The sequence below is a fragment of the Urocampus carinirostris genome, chromosome 11 (genome assembly GCF_059441175.1).
Source record: "Urocampus carinirostris isolate Australia breed hairy pipefish chromosome 11, RoL_Ucar_1.0, whole genome shotgun sequence".
Lineage (NCBI taxonomy): Eukaryota > Metazoa > Chordata > Actinopteri > Syngnathiformes > Syngnathidae > Urocampus > Urocampus carinirostris.
The window spans coordinates 31,800,617-31,815,539 of NC_142359.1; the positions used below are offsets into that span (position 1 = coordinate 31,800,617).

The 14,923-nt window shown below is 39.6% G+C and overlaps 1 protein-coding gene across 2 annotated transcripts in view; it reads left to right on the forward strand.

Moving 5' to 3' along the window:
- Positions 1-3,050, forward strand: part of strip2 (striatin interacting protein 2) — a 32,166-nt gene extending 29,116 nt beyond the window's left edge. For both annotated transcript variants that reach the window (XM_088346871.1, XM_088346872.1), the window contains 2 exons: positions 593-797; positions 2,554-3,050. In XM_088346871.1, the coding sequence (XP_088202997.1) occupies positions 593-797; positions 2,554-2,804 (456 nt within the window). In that variant the 3' untranslated portion in view covers positions 2,805-3,050. The remainder of the gene's footprint in view (positions 1-592; positions 798-2,553) is intronic.
- Positions 3,051-14,923: the final 11,873 nt, after the last annotated feature.

The following is a 14,923-nucleotide window of genomic DNA, read 5'->3' on the forward strand; positions in this document are numbered from 1 at the left end:
GTTTTAATTTCAAGTGCCTTTTTGTCCGTGGTGTCTAATATAAGAAACATCTCATAAAGGAATATTTGGAGGGCAACATGACGGCACAGTGGTTAGCATGTGTGCGGCACAGTTCTGAGGTCATCAGATCGAACCTTCCTGTGTGGAGTTTAAATGTTCTCCCCGTGCTCGCGTAGGTTATCTGCTGGCATTCCGGTTTCCTCCAACAATCCAAAAACATGCATGTCAGGTTAATTGGCCGATCCAAATTGTCCCTAGGTGTGAATGAGCGAGTGAGTTGTCTGCCCAGCAACCAGTTCAGGGTGTCCGCTGCTCACTGCCCAAGGATAGCTGGGATGGGCTCCAGCACCCCTGCGACCCTACTGAGGATAAGCGGTTCAGATAATGGATGGAATATTTGAAGGGTGCTGTCTATAATCTGGTGCGCTTTATAGTTCCAAAAGTGGGCTTATTTTTTGTCCTATACTGCTACATTATGCACCAATATTTTCATTTCCTAATGTTAACATGTTTTGGGTATTATCAAAGTTAAAAACAAACAAACACAAAATCAAAAACTGCTTGCTTTGTTCTCCTCGCATCTCCTCTATAGATGTTGGTGGTCTTCAAGTCAGCCCCCATTTTGAAAAGAGCCCTTAAAGTCAAGCAAGCTATGATGCAACTGTACGTGCTCAAGCTCCTGAAAATCCAAACCAAGTATTTGGGGCGTCAGTGGCGGAAGAGCAACATGAAGACCATGTCGGCCATCTACCAGAAAGTCCGCCACAGGCTCAATGATGACTGGGCCTATGGAAACGGTAAATAAATATATGTGGAGTTATTTTAGATATTATTAGAGTAACATTGTGTTCACACACACATACTAAGTTCATGAACTAGACAATGCCACCCATCAATATTATATCTAATTGACGCATATACTAACATTGCTACCACCTGACGGTGTATGATCCGGGTCACAAACCAAACACAGAGACCTGGTCCGTCAATAGGTGCCACCTTTTCTCACTTTCTCCCACCAGGCTCCTAATCTCCCCAAAGAATCCATCTCCAGTCAATGTACATGCAAATCGCACTTGTCTTCCTACCTGCTTCCTCTGGGTAAACCGTCAGCCTCCAGACACAGAGCCTAGGCTGGGTCCCAGAAAATAAACATTTTACTCCCTCGGCGAGGACTTGGTTGGAGGTCTAAAAACCCGAGTTGTGTTTCAGACTCTTTCAAGGACCAAATATACCGTTGAGCAGACACTCAAAATAATGAATGAATATTTAATATATTTTGATCTTGCTCGAAGACCTGGAGTACAGTGTACAAAAACCCCCATGAATCAAAATTGCAACCTTTTCTGAAGGTCCTCACCTGAGCTCTTTCTTTTTATTAAATCTCCAAGGTTACAAAAAGCAGCTCTGCCCTAAAGGAAATGGTATCAAAGAACATGAATGGCCAATGATGCAATCCGTGCATAATGGTCAGAGATAACGAATAATTGTAGGTTGTAATAGTCACAATAAAAAAACAACCATTGCATTGTAGCGGATTTGGGTTGTCAATAAATTACTTGAGCAAATAGTCCCACCGCTTTGGCCAGCCTCTTAGGGGTGTTGTCAAGGCAACCTGCAATTTCCTGTTGTCTCACATGCAAAATAATGCCAAACAAATCAGACAATTCAGTAACTTTGAACAATCTAATTAGAGCAACTACTAGATTCAATGCACATGTATGACATTGTTTTGTCGGTTTTTATATTGCAAAACAGAATGCTGACATTACATGCCCTACATTATGCAATTTGCTTTGCAGCTGTCCAATAGTAAAACAACTACAGTAATCCCTTGTTTTTTGCAGGAGTTAGGGTACAAAAAGGACCTGCAGTAGTCAAAACCCACAGAGTGAAAACATTTATTTATTTTTTAAATACTCTATTATACTTTGAAACCAAATAACTTTTACAGGCTCAAGCATTTGTTTCACAAATAAAAGTACTGTACTTATTTCAAATACTTTCTTTACTGTCAAACTATAATTTTAAAAATAAGATTGCTGCTATATTGTACTATTGGTTTAGGACACATTACTTCAGATGATATTTTTTTGCCATCTTGTGGATGCTATTAAAAAACAAACATGTGGCGTGAAAATGTTTCTAGCTTCCTTTAGTGGGTCAAGTAGTAAAGCCTTTTGGGCGATAAAAGCATATTCCTCTGCCTTTTGGTGCTTAGTTGGTTCAGAGCGTTCTGTTGACATAATGGCTTTTAGAGAAACTTAAAATTAAAAAAGATTTGCGCATGCATCATGTAGGTTCTTCAAGCTGTTTTATGTACATGTACAACTTAGACTGCACCATTACTGACACACAGGCAGAAAAAGGGCAGGGTGACTGTTAAGCCAATCAGAATGCACAACATAATGCTCAATGAAAACCCGCAAAGTAGCAAAACTGGAAAAAGTAAACTGCGATACAACGAGGGATTACAGTATATTCTTTATTGTAAGCAAGCTGAATGACATTATCAGGTTCTAAGTGTATTAATAACAGTGGATGTGTTGCCAGATATCGACGCACGGCCTTGGGACTTCCAGGCGGAAGAGTGCGCCCTCCGGGAGAATATCGAGAAGTTCAACGCCCGGCGCTATGAAAAGAACCGCAACGGCGAATTTGCCCCTGTGGACAACTGCCTGCAGAGCGTGCTGGGCCAGCGCGTGGACCTCCCCGACGACTTCCACTACAGCTACGAAATGTGGTTGGAAAGGGAAGTGTTCTCGCAGCCCATCGAATGGGAGGGCCTCCTGGCCAAACAATGACGCAAGCAGAGAATAGAGATCAATTTGGTGCAAAGTAACTGTACAGTGATACCTCGGTACAAGTATGACTATATTTGAAACAATCAGTATTCGACCCAAAAATTCGAGTATTTTTGCTGTGGTGTTTGAACAAAAAATCTGAATTCAAACACATTCAAACAGTTATAACTGTGGCTGAGTGAGATGAGCGTCCATTTAGGCTAACTTATTGTCAGTTTGAGAAAATACATTGAGAATTGATTGTGATTAAGAGGGTTTTATTTATTTATTTTTTTGCACATTATATTTGAAAATTAGTGATAAGTGGAAGGAAGATCATAAAAACGGGAATTAAAGAAGAACATGATCGCAAAATACGAGAATGGTGTTGGAGTGTTTGCCATCAAAACGCCGCTAAATGGAACATTAATTGTTTTGAAATTCTTTATTATTTTTATCTGTATTAAGTTTATTCTTTATTATTTACACATTTTAACAATAACCGTTGTTAAGATACACATTCTATTTGTATTTTGGGGAATTATGGTTGTTTAGGTACACATTTTATCAATGTGTTGGGTATTTTGGAATGTATATGAACACATAAAATAAATACAATTAATAATAATAATAATAATAATAATAATAATTTCCTTGTATTGTCATTCTGTGTAACAATCTACACAGAACGAAATGTCGATTGCACCTGACCCGTTGTAGCGAGCCGATGCAGCCGCAGCCAACAGAGGGCGCCGCCGACCACTTTTTAAGTCTTAGGAATGACTCGGCCGGGGCGCGAACCACCGACCTCCCAGTCTTAAAGCGGGCGCCTTACCATCTAGGCTACTGAGCTGGGCTGCAACTCACGGTTACATATTTTAACAATTGATGAATTGGTCTATTATTATTTTTTTATTACTTGATCAATATGATTTTATTTAAAAAGAATATAATTTCATTCTCTATTCAAATTTTGGGCTGAAAAATAATGCACAAAACAACTGAATTCTATTACATAAAATAAGTAAACCAGCCAAGTGTATGTCAAATAGCCTAACAATAAACAAAAATACATACAAATGTCTGCTATACACCTGCAAATATGAATATCAAAGGAAAATGCGAGTACTTTGTTGGATGTCATCTTATAATATATTGAAGGTTTTTACAGCACTTTAAGTTGCTTTTCGGTGTCTGAAGAGTGCTATAAAAATTCATTTGGATTTTGATCAAGAGGATCTGTGCATCAAAATGTGGTCTCGAAGCACCCCCTGTAGGACCAAAGTGCTACTACAAGTTTGTCGTCAACTCAAGACAAAATTCAATGCATTCTAATATTTGTATCGAATTCACGTGCTGAGTGGCTCGGGCTACACAAGGAATCAATGATGACATTTGATGCTAACATTTTTGATAATCGATTTTGTTGATTTGTTGTTGCAACCCGAGACTCTCTATTTGAACAAATTTGTATTCGACCCAAAAATTAGAGTACTTTCTGCTGCTGTGTTCAAACAAAAAAAAACAGGATTCAAACACAGAGACGAACAAAGTCAAAAAGATTAGCGGAAGAGTGATTTTTGCTGTCTCTGTCAAGTCGTTTTTTGTCGGAAACAGCAAAAATCACGTTTGCGAGTTCAACAGAGTATCATACATGCTGCGCACGTATAGATGAGCTTTGCGTTGTCAGAGACGGACAAAATTACCTTTCTTCCCACTCAGATAAATACATTTTCAAGCTGGGTTGCTCAAATCAAGTTAATCTGTCGGGTTTGGGTTGGTTCGGGATTTTATACCCTCGGATGGGGTCGTGTCCGGTTGGATTTTTTTAGGCCGAATCTTACTTTTAGTCCCAAGAAAGTTAGTTATAAGGGGAAGGAAACGGCTAAATTTAAAACGACCACCTGGTTAAAGAAGGAAATGATTGAGAAATAAGAGAATGATTTAGGGGAATGGGGAGGTGGAGAGTGATTTTATGCTCGTCACCACAGTTTTTTGTTAGTGTAACATGAAAATGGTGAAATAAAAAAGGCTTGTTCAAATAGAGACCAAATGCCAACCCAAACTCCCAAAAATGAAAAAAAAAAAGAGTTTATTCGAGCCCGTCTAAGAAATGCACGTACTTGCACGTGCAACATTAGAGGCTTGACGCAGGCTGCAATGATGACACGAGCCAAAAGATGGCGCCGGCAAGGAACAAAGTTTCAAATTCCGTAAAAAGTATTGTTTAGGTGCACGTTTTATTTATATTTTTGTTATTTAGGAATACCTAGGTACAGATCAAAAACAAATACCATTACTTCATGTGCGAAAAAGGTTTCAGTACTCTAACAATTTGGTGTTCAAACACAGATCCCGAAGGGATTATGGTCGAGTACTCATGTATCACTGTACTTGTAAAAACAATTTTGGAGGTGTAGCTCAATTAGAGGTATTAATATTTACTGGTGGAATAAATTTTTGAAACACGACCATACGTATCTTTCTCAGTACAAAAACAAAAATATATTTCATTAAATGGTGCTAAATCACATGTCTGCTACAGCAACAGACAAACAACTTCAGATTCCTAGTGACAGTTTCACACAACTACAGTTTATAAATTTGTATATTTTTGCTAAATCAAATTTTATTTTCAGAGTGTTTTTTTTTCTTTTTTACAGAAACACATTATTTCTATGGATAAAAGTAGTGTTAGCCTTACATTTATTATATTTGAGCAGATGTTCTGAAACTACCCAGGGCTACTTCAAAGGATAATGTGTCATAATTTGCGCCTCCTAGTGGTAAAAAACCCCTTCATGTAGTGAAAAAGCAAATTTGATTTAAATAATGAGCAGGGATGCATGACATAAAAAACAAACATGCATTTTTTTCAATACTCATGGGTCTAAAAATTTACATTTAGCTTACGCAACCTGAGCCTCACCTTTTAAAACTGTACTTTATTGAACAAAACGCATATACGCTTCCATACAGAAATTTCACAGCAATGTTGCATCAATATTATAACCAAACTGGACAAACAATCCAAAATGCAAGTACAATTGAGCAAACATACCAGGGGGGAAACCCAAGTTGTGTAATACCAACATTTTTACAAATAGTCTTTATGGCATTCTGTTTGTGGGAAAGCTTAATGGACAAAATTTATTGTTTTACTTAACATTGAATGGCAATGAGTGACTTGCCCAAGGACACTTCGACATATAACACGTAGGAGCTGGGAATCAAACCTGCCACCTTCATGATATTGTCTATGTAGAATTTAGCTTTAATGATAATAAGATTAACAACAAAGGTTTCTTTTGGGAGCCTCACCTCAAGGGAGCTAACATAATTGTGCTGCTAATGGTAATAAATAAATAATCAAAAAAGCTGGAAAAGAAAAGAAGAAAATGTTGCATTTTGGTCACATTGAGTGTCTGTAGTTTGTATTCTTCATTGTGCTTTTTAGCACTACACCGTACAGCAACATCTAGTGATCAAACTTTTCACGCTGTCCCTTTAAGGCACCTTTAAAATTGGCATAACAACGGAATAGTAAATATACAGTTTTTAACCATTAAAGCTCATCTATAGAAGGGGTGGCAAAAATGTGGCTCTAGAGCCGCATGCGGCTCTTGGCCTATAAGAATGCGGCTCTTTGCCTCATCATATTTTCTATATACTGTGGCTCTTTGCCTTGTTTCATGTTTAGTTTTTTTGTGTATTGAGGGTGGACACTTTCCTTGAAATCAACACAAGAACGATACCTGTTGTATTAAAAGGAGAGGAGTGTGTTATGGGAAATAATATGTTTTTAATTGTGCGTGTTTGTGTGTGTGTCTGTCTGTCATGGCAGGTCAGTGCGTGGAGTGGCTCTTTGATTCTTACAGTTAAATATTTCGGCTCTTTGTGTCAAACTTGTTCGTCTGTAGGTTTCATCTCATTGAAAATACAATTTTATTCTCATATGATATCACATCCAACTCAACTCGAAGAACTGACTTAAGAAACGACTTTCAATGGACATTGTGGATTCCTTGACCACTAAATTTCGCTGTATTTTTGCAACAGGAGGCGCTAAATGATGCACACGGTCCTTTTAATGTTCTCATGTAAATAAATACTTAAGCGCTAAAAATACTTTTTTTTTCCCTTTAAAACGGTCACATACCAGTAAAACTTCTAGCTAGTCCCTTTTTGACATTTTGAAAACAAAAGTTGTGGTTGGACCCGTTTACTTGCTTGTTTGAGTGTGTGGTGAACTTTCTCACTTATTCTGTCTTCACAAAGCGCAATCCTTTTTTTATTTTTTTAAATGTCTTTTTAAAATGGTGGGATTTTGATATTGGAAATTATATACAGGGTGAGGCATGCAAGCACAGAACAGCAACAGAATGGTCCCAATATGATGTTTTTTATTTAAAGAATTATATGGGAAACAGGTTTAAGGTTATGTGCAAAGCAAATCTTTTTTTTCGTATTTGTCAATAACATAAGGTTAAAAAACTAGTAGAATCTCAGGTTTACGCAAATACCACTGCAAAAGTTGTGTCACTTTTAACTCTGGGACACATGCACATTCTTTGTTATACCTGTGCCAAATAACAAATGTGAGTGCTATTTTTCACTCTTTCCTCCATTGTGCTTTTTTTTAAATGTCACGTTGTATTTATTTTGTACTTTGAAACTGTACAGCCTATAAAATTAGACGTATACGGAATTTATTTACCCGTAAATGTGTTATATTATTTTCAATGATGTATAACCGAGTTGCACAGTATTTCGGGAGTATGAGCAATTACAGATTAGCAGAAGTTTTATTACAATATTATTACACTACATGAAAGCTCCATATTAAAGAAACTGCCCCAAAAAGTGATTTGCATTTGTGATTATATGTGCAAAGTGTGTGAAATGCATTATTATTGACTGTTCACAACGACATGCCTGGAAAACACTCAACAGAAAATTACGTGGTGCGACTGTCATAGTTACACCACCACCAATAATTGCTAGTCTACTAAAATGTGACTTAAAAAAAAAATTATATACATATTTATATACAGGCCAGAACTGACAAAGTAAATGTGTAAATCGATATTTTTCCTCCCCAACACCATTTACGAGCACCATTTTTATGTTGAAAGTGGCTCTTAGAAATGGCTAGAGAATCCATATATAAGCAAATGGTAAATGGTCTGCATTTATTTAGCGCTTTTCAAGTCAATGAAGACCTCCCAAAGCGCTTTACAATGTGCTTCACACTTACCCATCCACACACATACTCACACACCAATAGGGAGACAGCCATGCAAGCCGCCTACCTGCTTATTATACTGTTACTTCAGAATAATAAGACTCAAGTAGAAGTCAAAAGTAGTCATCCAAATAGTTACTTAAAAAAAGTCTTCCTTGGTGAAAAAACTACTCAAGACCGAAGAAACGGTTTTTTTTTCTAGCCATTTAATCAGATCACCAAAGTTCATCCAATCAACAATAAAATTAATTTTATAATTTAGAAAAATATTTAAATAATCAAGGTGAATTCAAGTACTTTAATAAACAAGAACATAATAGTATAAATCAGATAAATAAATCAAGCACAAGTGAGTTCCTGTTTTTGAGCTATCGATGTGTTCTTAAATGTTGCCGACATTGGTAAATAGAATTAGAATCGTCTTTATTGTCATTGATAGTGACCATAGTGCACATAGTTTACAATGAGATTAAACATGCCACTCCAGGATAAATACTTAATAAAGACTTTGGTTGGTTGGTTGGTTGGTTGGTTAGATCCCTCAACCACGAGGATTGTAGGGGCACTACTTCATGTGGTGTGTCTTGGGCAAGTACAGCCTGGTGGCGCTCAACCCTCCCCAGGCCATCATACAGTATGTTTCCACCCAGTACCGAAGCAGGGACCTTGTAAGACTTAAAAAGGAACAATACGTAAAAATATTAGGATAAATAGGCAAAATATTCACAAAACTGGCTTAAGTGTGGTATAATAGTCTGTAGTTTGCGCTAGTCTTTGATCTGTACAGCCCTTTGAGAGTCCTTGTGATTCAGATTCAGATTCAGATTCAGATCTACTTTATTGTCATTTTAGTACACGTGTATACAGAACGAAATGTCGATACATCTGACCTGCACAGTTTCCTTGAATGTACAGATATAAGTAAAAGTTGTATTGTATTATGGCTACGTATAGTATTTTACCATAGTGCCGATAGTGCAAGAGGAGTAGCTAACCGGATGTGCAAAATGGGCAGTCAGGTTAACAAGTCAGGCAAACAGTAACATTAACACTGTAACAATAACGCTGTAAGTACAATAGTGCAGAGAGCAAATGTGCAAGGAGTGGCAAGCTATAAAGAACTGCCAGTAGTGCAAAAAGTCAGATTAGCAGCCTTTTAGATTTAGGTTAACTATATGTTAGATTGACCATTTAACAGTCTAATGGCCAGGGGGACTAGACTACTGCGGAACCTGGTGGTCCTGCACCGCACACTGCAGTACTTCTTCCCAGAGGCTAGCAGAGTGAACAGTCCATGATGGGGGTGAGAGGGGTCCCCGATAATGTTCTTAGCATGGGATAGGCAGCACTTCTGGCCAATGTCCTGAATGGAGGGAAGTGTAAACCCGATTATTTTCTCTGCTGTCCTCGTTACCCTCCTCACACTACCCCAGTCGGTAGCGCTGCAGCCTCCACACCACACAGAGATACAGCTGGTCAGGATACTCTCTATGGTGCCCATGTAGAATGTGATGAGGGAGGGTGGGGGCAGGTGGGCTCTCCTCATCCTCCGCAGGAAGTACAGGCGCTGCTGTGCCCTCTTAACCAGTGATGCAGTGTTCACGGACCAGGTGAGTTTGTTTGTAATGTGCACCCCTAGGAACTTGATACTGCTGACAACCTCCACAGCCTTGTTGTTGATGCAAAGTGGGGCATGGTTGGGCTGGTTTTTCCTAAAGTCGACAATGATCTCTTTAGTTTTGTCAACATTCAGGACCAGGCTGTTGTCCCTGCACCAGCCCACCAAATGCTCCACCTCCTCTCTGTAGGCCAGGTCGTTGTCGTCCCTGATGAGGCCCACCACTGTTGTGTCGTCAGCATACTTCACGATGTGGTTCGTGGCGGACCTAGGGACGCAGTCGTGTGTCATCAAGGTGAACAGCAAGGGGCTCAGGACACAGCCTTGGGGGGAGCCCGTGCTGAGGTAGATGACACTGAGAGGTTCTGACCTATCCGCACTGATTGGGGTCTGTCACTGAGGAAGTCCAGCAGCCAGTTCCGCAGGGGGGTGTTGAAACCCAGGAGTCTCATTTTGTCTACCAGATGTTGTGGGATGATGGTGTTGAATGCTGAACTGAAGTCCAGGAACAGCATCCGCACATGGGTGTTCTTCTCCTCTAGGTGTGTCAGGCTCAGGTGAAGCGCAGAGGAGATGGCATCCCTGGTGGAGCGGTTTGTCCGGTAGGCAAACTGAAAGGGGTCGAATGAGGAGGGGAGACTGGAGGTGATGTGCCCTTTAACCAGTCTCTCAAAGCACTTCATTAAGATAGGAGTCAGTGCAAGGGGCCGGTAATCGTTGAATGATAAGATCTGGGGTTTCTTTGGCACAGGGATGATGTTGGCAATTTTGAAGCATGATGGTACTTTGGCTTGGTCTAGCGAGGTGTTGAAAATGTCTGTTAGTACACAAGCCAGCTGATCGGCGCACTCCCTAAGTATCCGCCCCGGAATGTTGTCCGGGCCTGGAGCCTTCCTTGTGTTGACCCCTCTCAGGGTCTTTCTCACGTCAGTTGAGTCCAGATGGAGTGCTCTTTCGTCCTGATTTGGAACCGCTTTCGCTGCAGGGGTGCCGTTTTGTGCCTCGAACCTTCCAAAGAATTTGTTGAGGTCATTCAGAAAGTCCATGCTAGTGTCCTGCACTGGGGCGGTGGTTGGCTTGTATTTGGTGATGGCCTGAATGCCTTTCCACATATCCCTGGTGTTGGTTGTATTGAGGAAACGTTCCTGGATTTTTTGACTGTGCGTTAGGGGTTATCCAAATAAACATGAGTTGACCTCAAAGTTAATCTGAAAAAAGTACAATAGAATTTTGGAGCAACACCTAAAACGCCACGCAAGAACCCACACAGGTGACAATCCTTTCAACTGTTCAGTTTGTGGTAAAACCTTCACCGAAAAAGGAAACTTGAAATCACACACACTAATCCATACTGGTGAGAAGCCGTTTGCCTGCTCGGTTTGTGGTAAAAGATTCACTGTGAATGGGAAATTAAACAGACACTCAAGAACCCACACTGGCGAGAAGCCATTTGCCTGCTTAATTTGTGGGCTAAAATTCACTGTAAAAGCAAGCTTAAGAAGCCACTCAAAAATCCACACTGGTGAGAAACCGTTTAACTGTACAGTGTGTGGGAAAAGTTTTGTCCGGATCGGGCACTTAAAATCACACACACTAATTCATAATGGGGAGAAACCTTTTTCCTGCTCTGTTTGCGGTAAAAAATTCAGCCATAAGCAGAGTTTAAGAAAACATACGAGTACTCACACCGGTAAATATCCTCTTTGTTGTTCAGTTTGCGGTCAAAGATTCTTAAGTCAGGTGAAGGCTCAAGGTCACAAGTGCGCTTGAGGCAGAGTTTATCTCTTAAGTCTGAGCATGAAAGGAAATTCTGGTTGGGCCTAAAATGTCAAGTCATGTTTATTTGTATAGCCCTTAATCACAACAAGTCTCAAAGGGCTATACAGACTGTTATTGCACCATCCCTTGAACCTACATGAGGGCAAGGAAAAACTGAAAACCTTTACATGAAAAAATTAAGAAACCTTAACTCTGTGTGATATTAAGTTTGCCAATGTTCTTGGATTACCACACTCTTTATGCTTTTATAATCTAGGAGATTTGATAAAAAGAAAGGTCTCAGTGAAGCAACAAAATTACAAAATAAGTTGATAGATAAAATTCACATTTGAATAAGAGCTTCTGCTGCTTCTGGTACCCATGGAAGCCAGTAATGTCTGTTACATGTGGGGAGGCAAACCCTTATTCAAAAACCAGCCTGGAGAGAAATGGGCACTGCCAGGCTGTACTTGCCCAAGACACACAACAGTTTAGCGTTGCCCTGACGACCATGGCGGTTAAGGATTTGTGCACCGGGAACTATAATAATGAATTGGTTGGAATCGTCTTTATTGTCATTGATAATAATGTAGTGCACATAGTTTACAATTATATTAAACATGCCACTCCAGAATAAATACTTAATAAAGACTTTGGTTGGTTGGATCCCTCAACCACTAGGGTCGTAGGGGCACCATTTCCTGTGGTGTGTCTTGGGCAAGTACAGCCTGGTGGCGCCCACCCCTTTCCAGGTCAACGTATGTTTTCACTCGGTCTTTAATCAGTTTAAGGAAATTGAATTAAGAAATCCAATCTTTGATTTCATGTTTATGTTAAAGATTAAAAAAAACAATAAACGCGCATCTGGGCTACGAATAGTGCAATAAAACTCAGCATGTTTCTAAAAATAAAATAGCAACCTTTTGAAAAGGTAAAGTAAATAAAATATAATTAATAAAGTCTAAGTTAGATTACTGTGCAGTTAATTTTCTCTTGGCGGATCACACACAGACAGTTTGCTACCTGTCTAGCTTGTAATACTGGGCCGCTCACACGGGGGACATGGGACTCAGACAAGTAAACAAACTAAGGAGAAATGCACGTATTTACGTGGAGGGGATTTAAGTAACGAGCTAATGTAGCCTACTGTAGCAGAGTAAGAGTACAGTGTCTTCTTCACAAATCGACTGGAGTAAAAGTAAAAAGTATGATTTTAAAAATCACCCAGAAGCACAAAATGTCTCAAAAGTCACTCTAGTATATGTAACGGAGTAAATATAGCTCGCAACTACCCAACTCTATTTTTAGACCACTGGTTCTCAATTGCTCTGACTTACGTACCCACCATCCCACCCAAATGGCAAAATGTGACCTAAATCAAGATAACAAAACTCCACTTCTCAAAGGATTGTGCAGTTTAAAGTAGATATAGTAGAATATAATTACTTTTATTCCCTAAACAAAATGACCAGCAAAACCAAATAGACTTCAAGTACAGTATATACATGACACACGTAAAAACGACCCCATAAAACTGCTTTAAAATAGCCACATCTCATCTCATCAGCTGCACCGCTTATCCTCAGTAGGGTCGCGGGGGTGCTGGAGCCCATCCCAGCAATCATCGGGCAGTGGGCAGGGGACACCCTGAACTGGTTGCCAGCCAATCGCAGGGCACACGGGGACAGACAACTCGCTCGCTCATTTACACCTAGGGACAATTTTGGACCGGCCAATTCACCTGAAATGCATGTTTTTGGAATGTGGGAGGAAACCGGAGTGCCCGGAGGAAACCCACGCAAGCACGGGAAGAACATACAAACTCCGCACAGGAAGTCTGGAGCTGGATGTGAACCCACGCAGGAGGTTCCCATGACATGAACTGTGCCGCATATGCGCTAACCACTGCGCCGCCGTGCTGCCCAAAATAGCCACATATTAGAAGAAATTTAAAATATTAATAGACTGTGTACCCAAGCATTGATGATTATTTCAATGTTTAGTTGACAAAGAGTACTGGTAATATAGTGGTAAAAAGCTAAAAATATAACGTTTTTAAAATCGGTACGCTACTGTACCTTCCAGCAGCGCTTCAATGGCACACACTCGTACACCATCATTCCCCCCTACCTTTAACACTAACTTTCTTGGGACCCATTATTCTGGGCAGGAAAAGGAAATAAAACAAAATCCCAATCAAACAAGTGCGCCTTTTCCTATGCTCAGCAATATTTTGCCAAGGACACACTGAAAAGCGGTCCGTGACCTACTTTATGTTCCTAACCCACCAGTTGAGTACCAGTCTTAGACAATGTAATCACTTAAAAACATATCTGCAAACATTTAAGTTGCCACCATTCCCAAAAAATATTGTAATGTTGTATGAAAATAACTTTAATTTTGTAGCAATTTTTTTGGTAAAAAAATAATCAACGTTTTCAGTATAAAAATGAACATTGCTTGATTCTCCTGGTAGTTTTAATAGAAAATGAATATCTATCTATCTATCTATCTATCTATCTATCTATCTATCTATCTATCTATCTATCTATCTATCTATCTATCTATCTATCTATCTATCTATCTATCTATCTATCTATCTATCTATCTATCTATCTATCTATCTATCTATCTATCTATCTGTCTGTCTGTCTGTAACGGGTGTAATAATAACTTTTGTTTCATTGAAATTCCTGCTGAAATATGTGTATAGTTTTTGGTAAGTGTCCTGCAATGATGAGTCCAACATGCCACCTGCTGGTATGGGGTGGGGCTAGGCTTTGGCTTCTGACATGTGACCGGGAGGCGGGGTTTGTTGGCAGTCTACAGAGAGCGCTGCTAACGGTAAGACACATCTTTTGGTGCTCCACAAAATAAGTTAATTTTAAACATTATAACCCCAGCTGACAAATCTCCCAACATGCACAGTAATGTGATTGATGTTGTCAAGCTGTTTGGATTTATTTTCGTTTTGTTTCTGTTTTACTAAAATGTTAATTCCCCTTGTAGAGATCAAAGAGATCAAAGCCAGCAGAAAAGCTAATGTTGTGACTCATTTCATCTGCAGGTAAATTGTATCCGTTTTTATACTCATTATTGTTCTTATTTCTATTTTCTCATATATATTAAAAAGGATGATGTTGGTTAAAATTCAGACTAAAGAAAAATATGTTGAATTCATTGTAAACGTTAAAAATCCACTATACTTGTAAAAAGTATCTTCTTGAAATGGATGTAAAAATGTATTGTGATATTTTAAAATATCTCATCTCATCTCATCTCATCAGCCGTACCGCTTATCCTCATTAGGGTCGCGGGGGGGGGGCTGGAGCCCATCCCAGCCATCTCCGGGCAGTGGGCAGGGGACACCCTGAACTGGTTGCCAGCCAATCGCAGGGCACACAGGGACGGACAACTCATTCGCTCATTCACACCTAGGGACAATTTGGACCGGCCAATTCACCTGAAATGCATGTTTTTAAAATATATTTATGTAAATTGAAAAGAAAGTTCTTTGAT